Below are 23443 nucleotides of genomic sequence, written 5' to 3'. Positions count from 1 at the left end.
GGTAAGTGCATGTTGATTGGACCTGTGGCGTGCAGAGCCGTTCTCTGGATCCGTAGGGGTCTTCCTGAGTGTTTCTGCGTGTCTGAGTGAATAGTGTGTATCAGGTGCACTCAGTAGGGTTTGTTGTCAGCTGAAGCACACAGCTTTCTTGCTCTTTTGTTCCTCAAAGCGAATCCTGCCAGATTTCCCTGCCCTTCGTCCAGAAAACCTACCATAAACTCCTAGCACGCATGGTGCTACACGGAGCACTTATGCTCTCGGGAGAAAAACGAATTAGGACGAGCTGCAGAGGTATTACCGCGTTTACGAAATGATATTAGAGCGTAACCGAGAGGAATCCGTTTGCAACGTCCCCCGTCATGGGGATCAATTGCGAATTGCCAATCTTCTTGATTCAGTGTGTGTGTGTGTGTGTGTGTGTGTGTGTGTGTGTGTGTGTTTGTTGTTGTTATTTTTTTCTCCAGTCCAAAACTGTGCAGTATAAAACAAATGCTGTGAAGCATGCATGGTACATAAATTAACCCCAGGTGTTAAATTACCCCGGCCTTTATGGAGGCGAGGACGTCTTTCCCCCTCAGTGCGACTCCCAGCTCTGTTCAGCGTAGAAGCTTTCTGGTCGTAGACTCCAGCTCTGAGAACATGTGCTGCTCTTGTTTCTGCTGGTCTGTTTGCTTTAGATTAGGAGAGGAAAGCACGCACATGCTCACACACCTCAGGCCATACTTCATGAACAATAATGACAAAGTTTGCCGTTATCATTCCTGTGTGCGCAAATGCATGCGAGTGCACACTGGGGAATAGGGCAAGAGAGAAAAGCTAAGAGAAAGCTAGGCATGTTCTTTCTCTTTCTCTTTATTTATTTGTCACGCTTCAGGTATAAATATGAAGTCTTGAGGTAAATATTATATGTTGTAAACATTATATATTGTAAGTAGGTGTTTTTATTTATTTACTTATTTGTTTATTTATTTAGATTTTTTTCCCCCATATTTGATTTCATAATCATAGTCTTTTTTTATTTTGTGGTTTGAATGTGAAGACTGAAGTATGAAGTATGAAGCAACACACACACATACGCGCGCACACACACACACGCACACACACACACACACACACACACACACACACACACACACACACACACACACACACACACACAAACGCTTAAAAACTGGTTTTAAAAAAAGTATCTGTTGTGTTTTAATATGGCTGATCTTTAACCTGTGGCTCAAATTAAGATAGCAGCTAGTTTGTTTAAAGGTTAATAACACTCAAGGAACAAAAGCTGTTCATATCAGAGAGTTACACATTACACAAGCTCGCTGAATGTGTTGTCAGTACATTCTGGGCTACGTCTTAGAAATGCAAATCTGTAGGCGGTCCGAAATGATGATTCACGGTGCTGCGAGGTCGTAATCCAGCAAACGCTCCTTTTATTACATGTTTTCCCCACAAAACGCCATATAGCACCATTACCTTTCTACCTCATGGATGCCAAACGCCTCGGCCTAAATCACGCAAAAAGCTTTGAAGCATAAAGACGATGGGAGGATCGATTACGATAGAGATTTGCCGTGATGGAAAGTGATAGTGATGCTAGCTCCGTAATGAAAATTGCAGGGCTGCGCCGCTCTCGGGAACAGCGCCGTGCGGTTGTCCATGACGAATTAGAAAAAAAAAACACAAACATAAAATATACGCATCCCTTGAGCGTTTATTTTGGATGTATGTATAATTACGAGGGGCCATCTTGCGTGCATCTGCAGTGCATTATAATGTATGTGCTGGCGTCCGGTTTGTGTTTGTTCATCTCCCAGATGAAGGCCTGTACAATATAATTTGCGGTTCGATCACCGAGTGGCATTTTTGTGTTTGGAGGGTTTGTGTGCTGCGCTGATTTAAAGCACTGCTTCTTATCTCCCAGCGCTCGCTTATCTCTAGGGAGGGCCGTTTACTTTTCTTGCATAACTTTCCAGTCACTTTATATATATATATAAACTCCGAGGCTTTTGAAAATGTCCGTTTTGTTCTTTCCCGAGTTCGGACGTCAGAGAGCGCACATTAATTTTGTCGCTTCCTTCTTACATGGCCGGTTCATGTTTCAATTTGTAATTCATCATTCCATTTTTCTCTCTCCATTAACCCCAGCATAGCTTTCTCAATCTCTCTCGCACTTCTTCTTTCCCCCTCCTTTCTCTTTCTCTCTCTCTGACTCTATCTCTCTCTCTCTCTCTCTCTCTTGAGATGGAAAAGACATTATGCCCGTGCTGGATGGATGGAGGCGAAGACAAGGAGGAAAAGACATTAGGCAGAGAAGGGGAAAGAAGGTGGAAGGTGGCAGAGAATGAGTGAACAGCTTTCGGGTTCCCTAAACTGCAAGGGGAAAGTCTCTAGGGAGAAGGGGACGAGGTGAGGGAGCGAGGGAGGAAAAGATGTCGACGGGTATTACTGTCAGTGTCAGGTTGGAGGAGTGGCGAGGAAAAAAAACACTAAACACACTTTTTGAGATTGAAGGAGGACATTTCAAACTGCTGTGTGTGTATGTGTGTGTGTGTGTAGTAGTGTGGTGGTTTGTGGTGATGGTGTGTTTATTAGAGATGTTTACATTTACCTGTAATTACATAATTATACAAGAATGGGCTCCTATGACTTAATTACATTAATGGGTCAAAATGTGGTTAGTGTAATTGTGTGTGTGTGTGTGTGTGTGTGTGAGAGAGAGAGGAAATATAGTTATTTTGTTTTAGATGTTGTATGGAGTGGAATGAGAGGTATGTTGGGTATGGTGTGGTGAGCTAAAATGCCTCACATGTCATTCTGTTTTAATAAGGATCACAGTTTCGGGAACGTGTGTGTGCTTGTACGTGACTCGCGCAAGAGTTACGTTACATGTGTATGCAAGTTTGGGTGTGTTGTATCGATAGCTATTGTAGCGAACTAGCAATTCATGATTTTCAGCTTGTTAAAACGGATTTATTCCCTGCGTGTGTGTGTGTGTGTATATACGGGAAGCCTGATGTCAAGCATTTTTCAAGCAGATTAGCTTGTAGAAGTGTCTACTCCGTCGAATCGTACACTCCTGCTGAGGCCTCCGAATAATAACTCTCACGGAGGGGCCGCATCAGCGGCGTTATTATGTGAGGAAATTGGACCGAACAAATATTTCATTTTTCAGTCCCAAAATTAAACGTGCACAAGAGAAATCAGCGCCGATGCAAATTTGCATCGAGTCAGCTGCGACAGGCCAGCAATGCTCTCAGACCGCATTCGTTTTCTGTCGTCTTGTCTCTTTATCGCCGTGCGCACACACACACACACCTGTCTGAAGCGATATAGTAATACCTACATTACTCTGAGATGAGAAGAATACACTGCCTATATGTCTGAGTCTTATCTCTCTCTCACTCTCTCTCTTTGTAAAGCTTCATTACCGAACAGAAGTGAATTTTAATCTTGTATATCATTACCCACTTAAACATTGTCCTCGTTAGTGCTTCCCTTTCACACCTGAGTTCGCTGTAATTCTTTTTATTGACCAGTGTGCTGTATTTATTCACCCTGCTAGTTCGGACTTGTACTTACAGCATCTACACCATATGGCCAAAAGACTGTAGACACCTTGAGCATCAAACCCATACAGTTTGTGGTTCTTCTCCACATCGTTGTATAGCATGTCTTTTGTATGCTGTAGACTTACACTTTTCCTTCACTGGAGCTCTAAGAAGCCCTAATCTGTTTTAGCATGACAATGCCCTGTGTACAAAAGTCATGGTCATGAAGTAAAAAATTGGTGTGGAAGAACTGGAGTGGACTTCACAAAGCCCTGATTGTACACCTTTGGAATGAACCAGAGCATCGTCTTGCACCCCAGGACTCTGGCCTGACATCTTTGCCTGAGCTCACTAATGCTCTTGTGACTGAATGAACACACATCAGCAACACAAGCACACTTCAAAATCTGTCGGAATGTCTTCACAGAAGATCGGAGCACATTATAACAGTGAAGCGGGAACTACCAGCACATGTAAGCCTGTGTCGGCTTAACTAATTTTTGCACCAGAATCTGACACAAATTCAGAAGAATTCACATTTCCTCATGTGTATGACTCATTTCAGAGGAGACTAGGAGGAAAAAACACTGATGTGTTCCTGTGAAAACTGCTCATAGAAAATATTGTTATACTAACTCCTAGTCAGAGCTGGAATTTGTCCGAGCAGGAGTTTTTCTCGAGCGAACGTCATATGCCAACTCGGATATGTCAACACGCCCGAAAGACGTACAAACGCCACCAATTTTGGTTTGGCTTAACAAAGAGCTGCAGGCATCCTACGGGTTCTCTGCTTTCCCCTGCACAAGGTCTTGCCTTTTTTTTTCTCCGCTGTTCCCCTCAGAGAGACAGAGACCCGTGGAGAGCAATCTCTCGGCGTAGGCCTGTGCAAACGCACTCACGGGTCACGAAAGTTTCTCCACTTTAATAAGGCCGGTAGCCAGATAGCTGGATCCTGCGAGGGTTAGATGGAGATTAGACAGAAACGATTTCCCTACAACACGGCAGCAGAAAATTACATTCTCTGAGATTACATCATATTCAGGTCACATTAAATATTTTGCATGTACACCATTGGCATCAGGAATATTAAGACTTTTCTTATTGAATATATATGACTCTGACTCATCAGATGAATTCACTTGGTAGAGATGGGAACAGCATGACTCTGATTGCGCTTGTTACGAAAGTTGTTTCACAAGGCTTTGGATAAGTTTCCCGGTCTTGTTATGGGTTTGTGAGAAGGGAAATAAATCATGTTTGAAACCATTTAGATATATGTTTAGTGTTGACGTGTCCCCTGATGGTCCAGCAACAGGATCTCACCACCCTGCTGCTGCACTGCTGGGCAAGGAACCAACCAATCCACTAAGGGCTTAACTCTCAGGTCTTGGTCCCAAGCCCAGATAAAATGGGAGGGTCGTGTCAGGAAAGGCATTCGGCATAAAAACCCCTCGCCAAATCAAATATGTGTATCAACTTAATCCTCTGTAGTGACCTCAAACAAGGAGAAGCCAAAGGACAACAACCGTGTATAAAGTATTGAACAGTTAGCATGGCTTGATAATCAAACTTAATGTAGCAAGAATGGAAAGAAAATAGTTTTCTTTATTTTCTTTTTCTTTTTTGCCCCATATTCCAGCCATGTTTAATTGGCTCTTTGTAATATAAGACTTAATGCATGCTATAGGCAAGTCGTAATTGTTTCACCATTGTTCTGTTGCTGTTTCTATTATTTCACTTTATGCTTTTTGTATTAAGTATGGATTAATCTCCGTCTGATCTGCAATTAGTTTTTAATTATGTTCTTTCCTTTTCCCTTTGTTTGGAGGAGGTCTGCAGTTGGTGCTTTGTATGAGGCATATTTCAGCCTTTGTGGTGTGTGTGCGTGTGTGTGTGTGTGTGTGTGTGTGTGTGTGTGCATGCGTAGCACGCTGTAGAGCAGGGTTGCTGCTGTTTTGTGCACCACAGGCTCTGAGCTCTTGTGATGCCGGGCCCTTTGCGACCCAAGCTTGTTCTGAGGTGCAGCGGCTGGACGCTGAAACCCAATCAGGCAGCCTGAATTGGAAGCATTTGGACAGAGACAGATGGAGAGGCAGGAGAGAGGACGAGGGAAATGAAGGCAGGAGATGGAAAGAGAGAGAGAGAGTGTAAAAGGCACTTTTATCCCCAAAGATTACAATGCACTGACCGTGAAAGAGTTTAAATAAATGCTGAGCATGGAATGGATGTGTTGGGGAAACAGATGAGTAAGAGAGAGAAGGAATAGAAAGAAAGGGCAGAGAGAGAGAGAGATGCGTTCGACAGGAAAAGGAAGCGAGTCTGGGTTGTTGACGAAGAGGGCGACTGATGGTGGGGAGTGAAGACACATCGTTAAGCCATGACTAACAGCTCAAAAGAAATGAGAGGAAAAGAAAGAAAGGGAGTAAACAGAACAGTTCTTCTAGTTCAAGCTTCTGAACATAATGCATGAAACCCACATTACAGAGGGGGTGAAAAATAACGAAAGATTGAGATGACATGACCGCCCGAGAGCAAAAACAGAGAGCCGACGGCGAAGAGAAAGAAAGTCCGACTGACACGAAGAAAGGCAGATTGTTTCTAGCCCATCAAAAGTGTGACCCACTTTACTGATGATGGATGCCCAGAGCAGCTCAGATTTATCGGTAATGCTTATTTGTAAGCAGGCACCATTTTCAGTACCCTCCCTTAACCCACTTACTCCAGCTGGGGCATTCAGAGCACACTACACCTTCACCAGACACTTTTACTTCAGCTAAAGTTCCAGACTTCTTTTCTTTTACTCACAGTATTTGCTCTTACTCCTGGTCATACTGTAGTCAGACAGAGCTGCCTTGTCTATCCCTCATGATCGATGATCTCAGCCGTTTCTATTTAATTTAGAGTAGTAATAAACATCTAAGTGTCTGTTATGAGCAGTTTGGACTGCAGTGGTGTTGACTTCTTGATAGATCGGTCAGAATTTGTTGACTGATTTTCTGTAACACAGCTCTGACAGTCGTTCCAACTGCAAGACAAATCACAGGTTTATATTAATAATGGTATTGTTTCTATAGAAACCGCTCATTCACAGGGACTTGTGTGGCAGATGTCTAAAACTAATAATCCATCCATTCATCCATCTATTTTCTGTCGTGTTTATCCTACACATGGTTACAGGGCGCCTGGAGCCCATTCCAGGGGACTCGGGAGACACCCAGGACGGGGTGCCAACTCATCTTGGAGCTCAATCTCAAGCACACAGACTCATATTCACACCCTCCAGACAATTTAGAGATAGCAGTTAGCCTACAACACACGTCGTTGGACTGCGGGAGGAAACTGGACATATTTAGCTTTTATAGAAGCAGTTTTTCCACCACAGGAAAGTCCTCAGGACAGAGTTACAAGCCTTCTTTTTTGTGTATAGTACAGAAAGAGAAAAAAGCCAGGCTGGTGACAATAGGAACTCATTTCTATCATGGTCATTTTACAACAGTGCAGAATTATAAACTAATCAAATCTATGACGTTCTATAAAAAAATAAAATAAAATGTAATTTGTGGCAAATTGCTTTTATTGGAAAATAATCAACTTTATAGTGGTAACAGTAACCCTTTCTAGCCCTGACTGAGATTATATCGATATCATGATAAGTTATTGCACATTATACTTTCATGAGGTAATGTAGCTCATGCTGTGATGATTTTATTATTTTATTTTATTTATTTATTTAAATAACAATTCAAATTTCAAAATTCAAAACTCTCTTATATATGTATATTTAGAGAGAGAGAGAGAGAGAGAGAGAGCACAGAATCATTTAAATGCCTTGATGTGATATTTTTTCATATTACTCTTAGCTTATAACTCTATGTTTTTCTAAACATAGAAAACTTAAGAGATGAAGGGAATTTGACTGAGACTTATCTAGCTGACATTGTTTCATGTTTTAAAAAACAAAAATTAAGCAAAACTTGTAAAGCTTCGTGTCAGAAAAAATCGGTTTTACTTCAGATATAAAATGAGTCATTTTGAACAGATCGTGAGGGTTAAGGCACAGGATGCAGGGCTGTGTTTAAGACACGCAGAGCTCTCATTAGCTTGAGGTTTTGGAAGTCGAGATGGAGGTCCGGGTAGAGAGAGAGAGCGAGCGAGCGAGCGAGGGAGGGAGGGAGGGAAGGTTGGCACAGAGCCTGGTTCCGGACTGGCTTGGTCCCAGGCCACGACACCTCTGGCCCCGTTTACCCCCAGCACACACAAAGTGCTCTAAACACATGTTAAAATAAAACAAAAAACGTTCCTGTGTGCTTTGAAGCTGCCACATAATCTACATTTCGGTGCTAACATAAACTCAAGGCATTATGCAGATTTGCGGCAGTAGGCAGAAGCACCACAGCACATTCTTATACATCACACACATGCTTCAGAGCTTCGCTCTGTGATCTCAGTATGAATGAATAGGATTTTCTTATGCTTTATTGACTATAAAAGACAAAAGTCCACAATAAAAGACTTCTTTTTTTTTTGTCCTTTTGAAATGAGAAATCTGAGGAAAAGGCAGAGAAAGTTATTTTCATATCTGCATTTAGCAACAAAATGGGCTCCCAGTGTCCACTTCAGTAGTGTTGCGTCAGCGGATCAAGCCGGCGTCGAGGCTTCGATGGCCGTTCGCTAATCTTTCAGACCTTGACACCCTCTTCCTCACATACACCATTCGAAAGCGAACTTGTCCGGCTCTCTGTGGTGCCGTTGCTCCTGCTGACTCTCGGTGAAAGGGCCGCAGAGCTAACATGCAGAAAATAGCCACTGCTCTCGGCTTGATAAATGCATTTAAACTCTGGGGGCTTTTGGTGCCTTCCTAAATGCTAACCACCTGCCTACTTTACACACACACACACACACACACACACACACACACACACACACACACACACACACACACACACACACAAAATCAGCCCCACATGATTGCTTTTATAGAGAAGTTGCCCTGCAGTTCTACTGAAAAGGGCCGGTTTGTGAGTTTGCCATACACACACACCATCAGCTGCTCGCCTACCATGCAGATCTGAATTGTAACTTGCCATCTGCTCCAAACGCACTGCTGTAAATTGTTTCAAAAACATTATCGCGTGAGAAAGTTGTCGATAATTCATAATGTACTCAATTTAGACTCTTTGAGCATCCCTTGAAAGTACTGCGCTAGGCTTTTACTGGTGTCTCTCACACACAAACGCTTCCTCTCCAGGGACAAGAAGCACGTCTTTGTGGTATTTCCAGCAGTGCATTCACATAAATGAAAACCGCTGCAATTCACTTTCTTCGTATTGCTAGTGGACAAATGAAACCTTTGTTTTAATCGCAGCCGTTGTTGTCTGAGCCAAGCTCCTTGCACCCGAAGCAATAAACGTTGGGAACTGAAACGGAATTAGGACGAGCTAAAGCTATTTAACAGCAATGCACTCAATACATACAGACAAAAAGGGCTGCTGGAGAGCATTAAGCGAGCTTTCAATTGAATGCGGAGCTGGGAGTTGGAGTTTGTTTGTGTTGAGAGGAAACCCAGCTCATCTGCAGGAAGCAGAGTCAAAGCTCGGAAGACACAACTCTCGTTCCAGCCGTCACACCTGGCAAGTGAGGAAGAGAGAGAAAGCAGAGTGTACCCAAATACATCACTGTGTGTAGTCTATGCACTGGGACTATTCAGGGTCAAGTTTTCATGAAGCCACTTCAATTTTCCCAAAGGCAAAGTTTGACATTGTGTAAGAAAAGTTTGGGAATTGGACACACAGAACTGGAGTAGGGAGAAATTGGGGAGAACGGGCACAAAAACGAACAAGAAGTGGCATGCGGAGAAAACGGCATGAGGGTACTCGAGGTTACAAAAGACAGGAAGGACGGATGTTGAACAGGAGCAGGAAACAGACAGACATGGAGAGAAAGTGTGGGGCACAATGTGCAGTAACTACTATTCAATTTCAAAAATTCCTGCAGTTTTTATAGCGACAAAACCCCTGCTGTTAAAATGTTTCGCTGAATATCACGTTTACAAGTAATTACTAAAAGCATTTCTTGACATTCTGTACAATGATGGGCTGAAACCTGATGCTAGTCTGATACTGACATCTGATTATAAGCAGACCTGCGCTTAACCATTTGTTGCCATTTAAGTCTCGCTTTAAGGCAAACTGTATCGTATACACATGAAAAACCTTGTATTAGCAGCAGACATTTAAAGTCCTGTAGGTGGCTTATTTGGCACAGCACATTCCACATACATTCAATCAGGTTGAGTTCTGGACAAATTGGAGGCCAAATCAACACCTTAAACCCTTTGTCATGTTCCTCAAAATCATTTCTAAACCATCTGTTTCTGTAGCTGCTCTGACCCAGTACTCTAGCCATCTTGTCAAAGTGGCTCAGATCCTTACGCTTGCCCATTTTTCCTGCTTCCAACACATCAACTTCAAGAATCAACCGTTGCTGCCTAATACTGTATATCCCACCCATGACATATAGGTGCCATTGTAACAAGATAATCAGTGTTATTCATGTCACATGTCACATGAGTATACACTTAGACATAACATCACTTGATGACCACATCAATCTGAGGATTGCATTATATCTTATTATTTATGAGCTATGATTTATAAATTCATGAACTATAAATTTCTAGAAATTTGGGAGGAAACCGGAGAACCCAAGCTCAGGTTCGAATCATGGACCCTAGGGCTTTGAGGCAGCAACTAACCACCCACTATATATTATTTAATGACTAGTTTAGCTAACTTGTCCTGAGGCTGTTTTATGTTGAGAGCTCTTAGAAGTCAACGCTTTGCCTTACGCCCGTCAACATCTTTGACTAAAGTGGCTTGACGAGATAGAGAGAGAAAGATGGAGGGAAGGAGAGGTTGGCTGGTTAAAATCGAAAGGCAAGGGTGGCTTTGATGCAGGTCACGTGGAATATTCAGCAGTGCAGGACTGGAAAGCAAGTGGAGGAAGCTAAAGATGGACGCTGAAGTTTTATACAAGAGAGCGATCGCTTTGACTTTTCAAATGATGGCTCTTCTTAAGTAACTGTCTCTTTTCTTAACTCTCTTCTTAAATCTTGTAATCTTGTTTCCCTGTTATGGAAAGCATTGAAGCAGCGGAAGATCTCACTGTTTGGCCCCGCCCCCTTTTTTTTTACTTTTGTACCGTTCTGCCTCCTCTGCTGCCGAGATTTCCTCCTTTACTTTGGTTCTTCTCTGTGCTTCCCCTTATTCGATGCTGGAGATCACCATGAAAGAAGTTAAGCTCGACTGAGCATGTCTGGCCACCTTCAAGCATTTAGAAAACAAATTTTCTTTCTCTCCGTTTCTTAACCCTTCCTCTTTTGCAACCCCTTTTTTTCCCTGTCATAATAATTGCTCCATCGAAGACTGCTGAATTCCGAGGGCATCTTTCACCTTCTTGTATTCACCACATGTGTTCATGACCCCCTTGTCTCAGTTCTAAACTGCAGTGTCTCTTTCTTTCATCACTCAAATCCTCCACCCAAGATTCATTTCATTGCACTCCTCTTTTTTACCCCACCCCCTTTATTCTTATCCTGACTTGAGACCTTAACATTACATGTCCACTTGCAACTTCACTGTCAAAACCGGATTCTCTGAGCACCGTGTTTAGCCAATCAACCAGACTAGAGAAGGTAAAAAATTAAACAGATCTTTTTTGATTTACCGTAATCAAATCCAAGATAATGTCAAAGAAACTCTACAACAGCAGAGCAGAGGGAGGCTGTGTAATGTGGACACATGGTGTAACACAGAAAGCTGACTGTTGGCTGCCATCGAGGATCCAAGCGTCGCCTCTACCTTTTGCAGTGTGCTCTGCTCCGTTGGCACTGATTGAGTGTATTGAATCAGAATTGAAGACTGGCAAGGAATATTCTCAGATTGGCCTCTTTAATGCCCAAGAAATTAAAGTGATCCAAGAAAAACTATTTTTTACAAAAAAAATGTCTTCTGCTCATATTCTGTAGCTCACAATATATCTGTAGCCCATGGTGGTGTCCACTCTAAGCAAATCTTTTGAACTTGCTGCGAAAAACGGTGTGAATATATATTCGGCTGTACCGAACCACATACTCTTGCAGTCGATGTTAAAATAGTGGGTATTGAATGCTGTAGATATTGATCGCATACTTTTTATTGATTTTTCTTTCTTTTTTTTTCTATTTTTTTTTTGCACCGACCTAAACCCTGCAAATTTTCAAAGATGTTTCTTACACTGCAAATGTTTTCCTGACCTCTCCTCATTGTACATTTGCACCCAGGAACACTTTCTGCAATCATGGTAATTGAAGTTTTTAACTAAAATTAAATTATTATTTTAAAAAGATTAAACAGGTATCTGTTTGGAAGTCGATGTGACCTAAAACCTGCATAAAACATGCACCGTCCCACTGTAGTGTTCACATTGTCTTAAAGCAGAACCGTAGAAACAGAATAAAAAAGTTTCAGGTTTTAAATTAATTTACTATTTATCTCGAACATCTATTCTAATGACAAGCGTGAGGTAACTGCGGCAAGGAAAAACTCCCTGAGATGATATGAGGAAGAAACCTTGAGAATGGAACCTCATCCTCATTTGGGTGACACTGGAGAAGAAGGGAAAATCATCCTCATTTGGGTGACACTGGAGAAGAAGGGAGAACCACATCCTCATTTGGGTGACACTGGAGAAGAAGGGAGAACCACATCCTCAATTGGGTGACACTGGAGAAGAAGGGAGAACCACATCCTCATTTGGGTGACACTAGAGAAAAAGGGAACCTCATCATCCTAATTTGGGTGACACTTTAGAAGAAGGGAACCTCATCCTCATTTGGGTGACACTGGAGAAAAAGGGAACCTCATTTGGGTGACATTGGAGAAGAAGAGAACCTCATCCTCATTTGGGTGACATTGGAGAAGAAGAGAACCTCATCCTCATTTGGGTGACATTGGAGAAGAAGAGAACCTCATCCTCATTTGGGTGACACTGGAGAAGAAGGGAACCTCATCCTCATTTGGGTGACACTGGACAGTATATAATATAAATGTAAGTAATGTCCTTTCTACAACAATTTGTTGTCGAGTGGAATTGTGCAACCTGAGGAACTAATAGGTCAGTTTAATTTCCGAGTTCACCACAAACTTTACATACATTTAGAGCACATAACCAGTTTGTTCGGAAATGTGTATTTCTATCTGGTTGCATTTCTTAGCGATCTGTCCATACTGAAAATTCTTTAAACAGTTATTTTTTCAGCAATCATTTATAACTGCACCACACAGCAGAACCCAGAAAAGGACAGATTCCTCGTCGATTCTGGTTCCTCTCATGATTTCTTCATGTTGTCTCAGGAAGGTTTTCCTTGCTACCATCGCTTCAGGCTTGCTCATTAAGGATCTAAGTCTACAGCCATTGATCCATAGACTGCTCTATACACCCACAATTTCCCTTCCAGACCCCACTGTTCCTCCATTTCTTTTTTACCCAACCATATACCAACACAACCGTTTGTTCTCTTGCCCTCCTACCTCTTCCTATTGTCATTTTACCAAGCTTCCCACAATGTTTATATGTTTTCTTGTGGACAACATAGCATTGTTCCCCAATTATCAGGCCCATTTAGCAATTACGCCCTCGCTTACAGAACAACGAAGGCTCGAGAGCACCGCTTGTTTCGTTAATCACGCAATCCGGCCTGTTTTGTATTCCACCACTACGCTCTTGGAATTGTTCATGCTTTAATTATTCTCTTTTATAAAGGGATCAAAGGTGCCGGTGCTGCCGCTAGCTCTCAATTTTCATTCTCTCACACACTCACGTTCACACACTTTTTTTAACATTTACTATGAATGTGTATCCATTATTCAAAACATGTAGCTTGTGCTGTAATGGTTCCGTTTTGGCTCCACTACGTTGTGTGTGTGAGCAGACTTCTTGTGTAGGGTAGAAATATTTTTATGCTTTGGTAGGGCATGAAGACCATCTCACTTTTTTCTAACAACCGGAGTCAGGACCCAAATGACAAAACATAACATAGGTTTTTCCAAAATTGAAGCCATGAATTTTGTGAAGGTCTCAATGACCTATTGGTGTAGACTGAGGTTGTAGTGGCATTTGGGTTAGGAACCTGAGGTCCACAGAAATTGAATAGATGGCAGTTATTTAACCTCCATGTTGTAGCCCAAAGGTTGTAGCACTAGCTAGCTAGGGTTATAAGTTACTATTGTGCAAATCCATCCATTCTCTACACCGCCTAATTATCTGGTTCTCGAGGAACATGGAGCCTATTGCAGGAGACTGAAGGGAAAGTAGAAACATGTACTGGGAATTTGAACCCCACAATCCCGGAGGTAGTAAAGTTAACCACTGTGCCCCCCTAGACAAACACAGTGTCTGGAAAATCCCACATAGTATTGAGGAATTTAATTCCTCTTCGCAGTGGAGTCCTCAATTACATCCTCACTTCTGGAGTGGCTAACCTGAAGGTCTTCTGAAGAGAAAGGTAAAGTAAGGCAAAGAAGGAAATGCTGCCAAAGACAAAGGCTGCCAGCCTTGCTCGATCACTATCTGATCCAACAGACTATTAATTACACACCCATGTTTTCACTCGTTCTTCTTACACAACATCCAGTCATAAAGACAGGTGAAGGAGATTAGTGACGTTATTGTTTTTTTCCCCTCTTGATTCTTTTACCGTCTTGCCCTTGAAATCATTCCGCTTGCGTTTTCTTTGAATCATTTTCTGCGTTTTCAGATTTCCCTTTTAAGACATTAGTGACGATTTTCTCTATGACTTATTAGTTCTAATTGCATTTATATTGAGCATGCATTACTCCCACGTTCTTCAGATTGGTTATTTCAGTCTGTTTGATTTTTTTCTTCTATTGTGGTGTTTTTTCAGGTGCAAGCAGGTCACTCAGACAAACAAAGATAATCCAATATAAAGAAATAACGCGACTGTCGGTTAAAGTTATGTCCGTGTGTCTGCGCTGACCTGTTTTGTGTCGGTGTGGGAATTAGTGCATCTCCTTCTAATGATATGAACGATCTAATTAATTTGGTGGAAGGCTCGTTATGCGCTAATAACGTGGCCTCTTTGCTTCTGTGTCATGAGAAAATTACAGAATAATAAATGAAAACTGTTAGAAATGTATTCTTTCTACCTGAGTAGAATTGATCCGGTTATAACCGGTTTGTTTTTATCCGATGGTGTGAACCTCCAATATGCGGTTTTATATCGTAGGATTGAAAGTGTGAGAGAGAGAAGAAAAAAAAATAATAAATGAATGGGAGTCCATACTTCTGCACGAACGCTTAACCGGCATTGTGACACTATAAATGATAGCACGCAGGTACTGTTATTTTTATCCTAGCTGTAAGATAATTAAGATGTGCTTGTGTGTGTGTGTTAATTGAGACGTGTTGTGCAGCTCGAGGGGCGTCGAATACAGACTATATCGATCAGCGGGACTTGCCAACGTCGCGGTTGACTGATCCCCGGTCGATGCAGCTCCGTCACACAGATTGATCACCAATACTCCGTCATGGTCATCGATCGGGTTGCTGTTAAGTGACACACAGCTTTGGTCACAGCGTGGCGGAAGAACGAGTGCAATAAACCTCTTCCGCTCACTTCCTTTCCTCCACATCTCTCTCTCTCTCTCACACACACACACGCACACACACTTTTCATAGGTTAGAAAGCTAAATGAAGACTTTTTTCCAGAGCACTTAATTTCACCTCACTGAATTATGGCTCTTTAACAATAATAACTTCGCCTAAGCTCAGTTTTGCTCCTTCCGTTTTTCGGGGTTTTAGCATTTGCCTAGTTATATTATTACCACATAATTACACGTGGCCCACCCTCCACTCACCTATTTTTAAGTCTGTGTAATCACAGCTGGCTTCACTACTGAGAATGATCTGTAGTTACACAGATGCTTCACTGTAATTTATATTCTGTGTACTTAAAAAGTATATACAGAGCTATTGCTGGACACAATATTCTTACATTAAATGTGTTTCTCCGCCTAAAATCTCAAGCACCGTCTTTTCTTGCCGAGCAAGTAAAAAAAAACACTCCAAAGACCAGAACTTTTAGATCTTACTGTATGTTTATTTATTTGATTTTTTTTTGTACACCGATTGATGAGGACGGGTGATGGAAAATGATTAAGACATTTTGTCTATGGACTTTTTCTCCACCTTGCGATTGACAGTAAGAAGTTGGTTCGAGTTTGATGTCGCGTCGCACCTTCCATACTAATTGTATAAATTGTAATTGACTCAAGAAAGGCAAACATCTGAGAACGGATCGCTGAATAAAAACGAACAAGACAAAATAATCGCTGCCGCATAACCGAAGCGTGTCTTTGCTAGACGACTCATTTTTATGCTTAGGAGGCGTCACTAAATGCAAATCAGAGAGCCAAACGTTTAGTACTTTACCAGCTGTTGTCATTTATCAGCATCTGAAAATGCGTACAAAGCATATGCTAGTCTTTATCTGGTAAATCCTTAGATCTGTTTGGCTTTTACACATACAACTCTAACTTGTACCTATAGCTGATTTTTCATATAAATATTTCCAAAAACTGGGCCATGGTTTTATCTCTCTGTTGGATACCTGCTTTACTCTTCTTGCTGTAACATTCTTTTGAGTCTTTCGTCTCATGCCCCCCAAAAATCCGCCTCTCCCTCGTTCCCTTGCTTCCTCGCTGCTTCTCTGCTCTTTCATTAGCCTTTTTCTGTCTTCTCTGCACCCACCCACTTAATTTGGGATGACCCCCCTGTGTCTTCCTCACTCCTGTCTTTCTTTCACTCTTTTTTTTCCTCTCCGATGACTTTCCCTCGCTCACTGTGTCTCGCTGTCTCACGCCGTTCCGTCACATCTTCTTAAAGGGTCGCCATGACGGACTCGGACTGGCCTCCTTGCTCTCACAGCCTGTCTTTTCTGCTCGTCTCTGGGCCCCTCTGCATCACTTGCATTCTATGGTACTTGCACACACACATGCACGTGTGCGCACACACACACACTTGTGGTGCAGAAAAGACCAATTAAAATCCATCTTGTCTCCTCGCTGTCTCCCACCAAACTCTCTCTAGGGCGACTAATTAAAGTAGAACCTCCCTCCACCTCTTTAGCCTTCTCTCTTTCTTTCTGTTTCTGTCACTCCTCTCCTCTGCGTCCTCTGTGTCTCGCCTCTCCCCTGTTTTCTAACCCCCTTTTTTCGCTGTTTTTTCCTCTCGTATTTTTTCTTTTCTCTGGACATTAGACCTTCTTTAGAATTTAGATACAACTTTCTTTAGCACCGGTGTGTTGAGTGAGTGCTTTAAAGGGAATTTCTCTCTCTCTCTCTCTCGCTCGCTCGCTCTGTCTATCTATCTCTCTCTTATTGAAAGTAAACTAGTAAACAGCTCCTTAAAGGCAACAGGATGTAAACAAGAATCAGGATTCTTGCCAAACAACCAAAGGGCTATTATATGCTAATGCTTAGCCTATTAGAGGGGCTTCACTTTAGCTTTGGTGTGTGTGTCTGTGTGCGCACTCAAGAGCGAGTCTCTCTCTCTCTAATTAGCATATAGCTGCCATGAACTTCCAGTGTATTTGGCCCTTAAACATCCCGCTAGACTCCAAGCCCTGGATTCTCTTTTCACAATCAGAGCAGTCATTACACAAACCTCCTCTAATTTTCTCTGTTTAATTAGTCCACAAACGGTTTCACATCATTGAGCTTGTGCGCCTTCTCTTGGGCCTCCAGCTAAAACCCTCACTGTGATATGTGTGTGCTCTGGGCTCAGCTGCATGGGGAGTCTTGATTAGAATGGCTGACTGATCGATCGTGGCTGATATTTCACAGAAAGGCAGAAATCCGTGTGCTAACCTACCACATCTCATGATTTACTGACCAACCAGAAGTCTAGCATGGTCGGCTCGGAGCAAAGCCATCTTTAACACCTATGGTGGCTGTGAATCTTTTTTTTGTGATAGAAATACACCCACTGATTTATCCGTCTCTCTATTTCCCTCTCTCTCAGGTTAACCGGTGAGGACTTCTCAGTCGAAGTAAATCTGAACGATTACCTGGACATCCTGTGCCCTTACTACCCATCTGGCCCTCCTGAGCAAGGCCCTCCAGAGACGCTGGCGCTCTATCTGGTAACGGGGCACCAGTTTCAGGGCTGCCGTGAGACCGAAGGGGCCATAAAGAGGTGGGAGTGCAACTCTCCATACTCAGCCTACGGCCCTGTCCGATTCTCAGAGAAGATCCAACGCTTCACACCCTTCTCTCTGGGCTTCGAGTTTCTTCCTGGACACCACTATTACTACAGCTGTGAGTGACCTGTGTGTTTGTGAGCGTGTTTGTGAGCATGTGCATATATGCGCACGTGCATGTGTGCATATGAGTGTGAGTAAATTTGCGAATGCAGGTGAGTGTGAATGCGTGACTGTGCGATTGCGAGTGTGACTGTACGAGTGTGAGTGTGAGACTGACTGTACAAGTGTGACTGTGCGAATGCGAGTGTGACTGTGCAAGTGTGACTGTACGAGTGTGAGTGTGACTGTGACTGTGCGAGTGTGACTGTGCGAGTGTGAGTGTGAGACTGACTGTACAAGTGTGACTGTGTGATTGCGAGTGTGACTGTGCGAGTGTGACTGTGCGAGTGTGATTGTACGAGTGTGATTGTACGAGTGTGAGTGTGAGACTGACTGTACAAGCGTGACTGTACGAGTGTGACTGTGCGATTGCGAGTGTGACTGTACGAGTGTGACTGTACGAATGTGACTGTACGAGTGTGACTGTACGAATGTGACTGTACGAGTGTGACTGTGCGATTGCGAGTGTGACTGTACGAGTTTGACTGTGCGATTGCGAGTGTGACTGTACGAGTGTGACTGTGCGATTGCGAGTGTGAGACTGACTGTACAAGTGTGACTGTGTGATTGCGAGTGTGACTGTGCGAGTGTGATTGTGCGATCGCGAGTGTGACTGTACGAGTGTGACTGTACGAGTGTGACTGTACGAGTGTGACTGTACGAATGTGACTGTACGAGTGTGACTGTGCGATTGCGAGTGTCACTGTACGAGTTTGACTGTGCGATTGCGAGTGTGACTACGAGTGTGACTGTGCGATTGCGAGTGTCACTGTACGAGTGTGACTGTGCGATTGCGAGTGTCACTGTACGAGTTTGACTGTGCGATTGCGAGTGTGACTACGAGTGTGACTGTGCGATTGCGAGTGTCACTGTACGAGTGTGACTGTACGAATGTGACTGTACGAGTGTGACTGTGCGATTGCGAGTGTCACTGTACGAGTTTGACTGTGCGATTGCGAGTGTGACTGTACGAGTGTGACTGTGCGATTGCGAGTGTCACTGTACGAGTTTGACTGTGCGATTGCGAGTGTGACTGTACGAGTGTGACTGTGCGATTGCGAGTGTGACTGTACGAGTGTGACTGTGCGATTGCGAGTGTGACTGTACGAGTGTGACTGTGCGAGTGTGACTGTGCGATTGCGAGTGTGACTGTACGAGTGTGACTGTGCAATTGCGAGTGTGACTGTACGAGTGTGACTGTACGAGTGTGACTGTACGAGTGTGACTGTACGAGTGTGACTGTACGAGTGTGACTATGCGATTGCGAGTGTGACTGTACGAGTGTGACTGTACGAATGTGACTGTACGAGTGTGACTGTACGAATGTGACTGTACGAGTGTGACTGTACGAATGTGACTGTGCGATTGCGAGTGTGACTGTACGAGTTTGACTGTGCGATTGCGAGTGTGACTGTACGAGTGTGACTGTGCGATTGCGAGTGTGACTGTGCGATTGCGAGTGTGACTGTGCGATTGCGAGTGTGACTGTACGAGTGTGACTGTGCGATTGCGAGTGTGACTGTACGAGTGTGACTGTGCGATTGCGAGTGTGACTGTACGAGTGTGACTGTGCGATTGCGAGTGTGACTGTGCGATTGCGAGTGTGACTGTACGAGTGTGACTGTGCGATTGCGAGTGTGAGACTGACTGTACAAGTGTGACTGTGTGATTGCGAGTGTGACTGTGCGAGTGTGACTGTGCGAGTGTGATTGTGCGATCGCGAGTGTGACTGTACGAGTGTGACTGTACGAATGTGACTGTACGAGTGTGACTGTACGAATGTGACTGTACGAGTGTGACTGTGCGATTGCGAGTGTCACTGTACGAGTTTGACTGTGCGATTGCGAGTGTGACTGTGCGATTGCGAGTGTGACTGTACGAGTGTGACTGTGCGATTGCGAGTGTGACTGTACGAGTGTGACTGTGCGATTGCGAGTGTGACTGTACGAGTGTGACTGTGCGATTGCGAGTGTCACTGTACGAGTGTGACTGTACGAATGTGACTGTACGAGTGTGACTGTGCGATTGCGAGTGTCACTGTACGAGTTTGACTGTGCGATTGCGAGTGTGACTGTACGAGTGTGACTGTGCGATTGCGAGTGTCACTGTACGAGTTTGACTGTGCGATTGCGAGTGTGACTGTACGAGTGTGACTGTGCGATTGCGAGTGTGACTGTACGAGTGTGACTGTGCGATTGCGAGTGTGACTGTACGAGTGTGACTGTGCGATTGCGAGTGTGACTGTACGAGTGTGACTGTGCGAGTGTGACTGTGCGATTGCGAGTGTGACTGTACGAGTGTGACTGTGCGAGTGTGACTGTGCGATTGCGAGTGTGACTGTACGAGTGTGACTGTACGAGTGTGACTGTACGAGTGTGACTGTGCAATTGCGAGTGTGACTGTACGAGTGTTACTGTACGAGTGTGACTGTGCGATTGCGAGTGTGACTGTACGAGTGTGACTGTGCGAGTGTGACTGTGCGATTGCGAGTGTGACTGTACGAGTGTGACTGTACGAGTGTGACTGTACGAGTGTGACTGTGCAATTGCGAGTGTGACTGTACGAGTGTTACTGTACGAGTGTGACTGTACGAGTGTGACTGTACGAGTGTGACTATGCGATTGCGAGTGTGACTGTACGAGTGTGACTGTACGAATGTGACTGTACGAGTGTGACTGTACGAGTGTGACTGTACGAGTTTGACTGTGCGATTGCGAGTGTGACTGTACGAGTGTGACTGTGCGATTGCGAGTGTGACTGTGTGATTGCGAGTGTGACTGTGCGATTGCGAGTGTGACTGTGCGATTGCGAGTGTGACTGTACGAGTGTGACTGTGCGATTGCGAGTGTGACTGTACGAGTGTGACTGTGCGATTGCGAGTGTGACTGTACGAGTGTGACTGTGCGATTGCGAGTGTGACTGTACGAGTGTGACTGTGCGATTGCGAGTGTGACTGTACGAGTGTGACTGTGCGAGTGTGACTGTGCGAGTGTGACTGTGCGATTGCAAGTGTGACTGTACGAGTGTGACTGTACGAGTGTGACTGTGCAATTGCGAGTGTGACTGTACGAGTGTGACTGTACGAGTGTGACTGTGTGATTGCGAGTGTGACTGTACGAGTGTGACTGTACGAGTATGACTGTACGAGTGTGACTGTGAGACTGATTGTACGAGTGTGACTGTGCAATTGAGAGTGTGACTGTATGAGTGTGACTGTACGAGTGTGAGTGTGAGACTGACTGTACGAGTGTGAGTGTACGAGTGTGAGTGTACGAGTGTGAGTGTACGAGTGTGACTGTGCGATTGCGCGTGTGACTGTACGAGTGTGAGACTGACTGTACGAGTGTGACTGTGCGATTGCGAGTGTGACTGTACGAATGTGACTGTACGAGTGTGACTGTACGAGTGTGTCTGTACGAGTGTGTGAGTATGAGACCGGCTGTACGAGTGTGTGAGTGTGAGATCGGCTGTACGAGTGTGTGAGTGTGAGACCGGCTGTACGAGTGTGTGAGTGTGAGACCGGCTGTACGAGTGTGTGAGTGTGAGACCGGCTGTACGAGTGCGTGAGTGTGAGACCGGCTGTACGAGTGTGTGAGTGTGAGACCGGCTGTACGAGTGTGTGAGTGTGAGACCGGCTGTACGAGTGTGTGAGTGTGAGACCGGCTGTACGAGTGTGTGAGTGTGAGACCGGCTGTACGAGTGTGTGAGACCGTCTGTACGAGTGTGTGAGACCGTCTGTACGAGTGTGTGAGTGTGAGACCGTCTGTACGAGTGTGTGAGTGTGAGACCGTCTGTACGAGTGTGTGAGTGTGAGACCGTCTGTACGAGTGTGTGAGTGTGAGACCGTCTGTACGAGTGTGTGAGTGTGAGACCGTCTGTACGAGTGTGTGAGTGTGAGACCGTCTGTACGAGTGTGTGAGTGTGAGACCGTCTGTACGAGTGTGTGAGTGTGAGACCGTCTGTACGAGTGTGTGAGTGTGAGACCGTCTGTACGAGTGTGTGAGTGTGAGACCGTCTGTACGAGTGTGTGAGTGTGAGACCGTCTGTACGAGTGTGTGAGTGTGAGACCGTCTGTACGAGTGTGTGAGTGTGAGACCGTCTGTACGAGTGTGTGAGTGTGAGACCGTCTGTACGAGTGTGTGAGTGTGAGACCGTCTGTACGAGTGTGTGAGTGTGAGACCGTCTGTACGAGTGTGTGAGTGTGAGACCGTCTGTACGAGTGTGTGAGTGTGAGACCGTCTGTACGAGTGTGTGAGTGTGAGACCGGCTGTACGAGTGTGTGAGTGTGAGACCGTCTGTACGAGTGTGTGAGTGTGAGACCGTCTGTACGAGTGTGTGAGTGTGAGACCGTCTGTACGAGTGTGTGAGTGTGAGACCGTCTGTACGAGTGTGTGAGTGTGAGACCGTCTGTACGAGTGTGTGAGTGTGAGACCGTCTGTACGAGTGTGTGAGTGTGAGACCGTCTGTACGAGTGTGTGAGTGTGAGACCGTCTGTACGAGTGTGTGAGTGTGAGACCGTCTGTACGAGTGTGTGAGTGTGAGACCGTCTGTACGAGTGTGTGAGTGTGAGACCGTCTGTACGAGTGTGTGAGTGTGAGACCGTCTGTACGAGTGTGTGAGTGTGAGACCGGCTGTACGAGTGTGTGAGTGTGAGACCGGCTGTACGAGTGTGAGTGTGAATATTAATTCTATTAAGCTTGTGTAGTAATGTTCAACATATGACATTTGCACAATGAGCACGTGATTGCCTTGAAAATTTCTTATATAAACATTACACTTAAAAATGTTACTGAAACTTTATAGAAATGTTATAAACCACAGAAGCTTTTGTATCAGGATTTTTATTTTTCTAGCTGTTCTCAGAATCTTCTAGAAACTTTAAAGACTTGAGCGCTGGGTTGGTTTCAAAGACCAGACTGCGACCTAAAAATAATTCCCTGAAAGCATTTAAAGAGCAAACAGATGACTTTGTGGTTTGGCAGTAATTGGGGTTAAGATTAGGATTATGGCTCTAGTTATGGTTCAATTGAGGCTCGGTTAAATTTGACAGATTTGTTGAAACTAAATTTTGCGTTCCCAAAAGCACCATAATTTAAGTATCAGATTTGTGGCGATTTGTTATTCGTTTATATTATATTTATATTTATTATAGATTTTCCCCTCATATGACCAACCAGTGAAAAATACTGCATTACTTTAGCTTTGCTCTCCTGAAATGTGGTCTGTGGCCTTAAAATGAAGCGATGGCTTTTTCCTGTCTGCCTTTTTTTTTTCTTTTTTTTTTCTTTATTTCTTTTTTTATTCTGTAAATACAAACCACTCTGCCTATTTATCTGTCACAGACCAAAACATGGACTGAAGTAAATAGCTTAAAAATAATGGCAAGAAATAATACAGCAAGAGGCATGATGTAGGAGATGAGGAAAGGGAAAAATCGATTGAAGGCTACAAGGTGATGCAGAATGAAGCAGT

At 44.0% G+C, this 23443-nt stretch overlaps 1 protein-coding gene across 4 annotated transcripts in view; it reads left to right on the top strand.

Moving 5' to 3' along the window:
- The window catches only part of si:dkey-246i14.3 (ephrin A4), a 47537-nt gene that overhangs the window by 5448 nt on the left and 18646 nt on the right, over nt 1–23443 (top strand). For 2 of the 4 annotated variants that reach the window (XM_027153207.2, XM_027153216.2), the window contains one exon: nt 17632–17927. In XM_027153207.2, coding sequence (XP_027009008.1) covers nt 17632–17927 — 296 coding nt within the window. Of the gene's footprint in view, nt 1–2244; nt 2410–17631; nt 17928–23313 lie in introns of all 4 variants that reach the window. The other 2 variants (XM_027153224.2, XM_027153232.2) reach the window with 2 other exon arrangements.

Source organism: Tachysurus fulvidraco, chromosome 3, assembly GCF_022655615.1.
Source record: "Tachysurus fulvidraco isolate hzauxx_2018 chromosome 3, HZAU_PFXX_2.0, whole genome shotgun sequence".
NCBI lineage: Eukaryota > Metazoa > Chordata > Actinopteri > Siluriformes > Bagridae > Tachysurus > Tachysurus fulvidraco.
The sequence above is the reverse complement of the archived record's forward strand: the minus strand, read 5'-3'. Positions and strand labels throughout refer to the sequence as shown.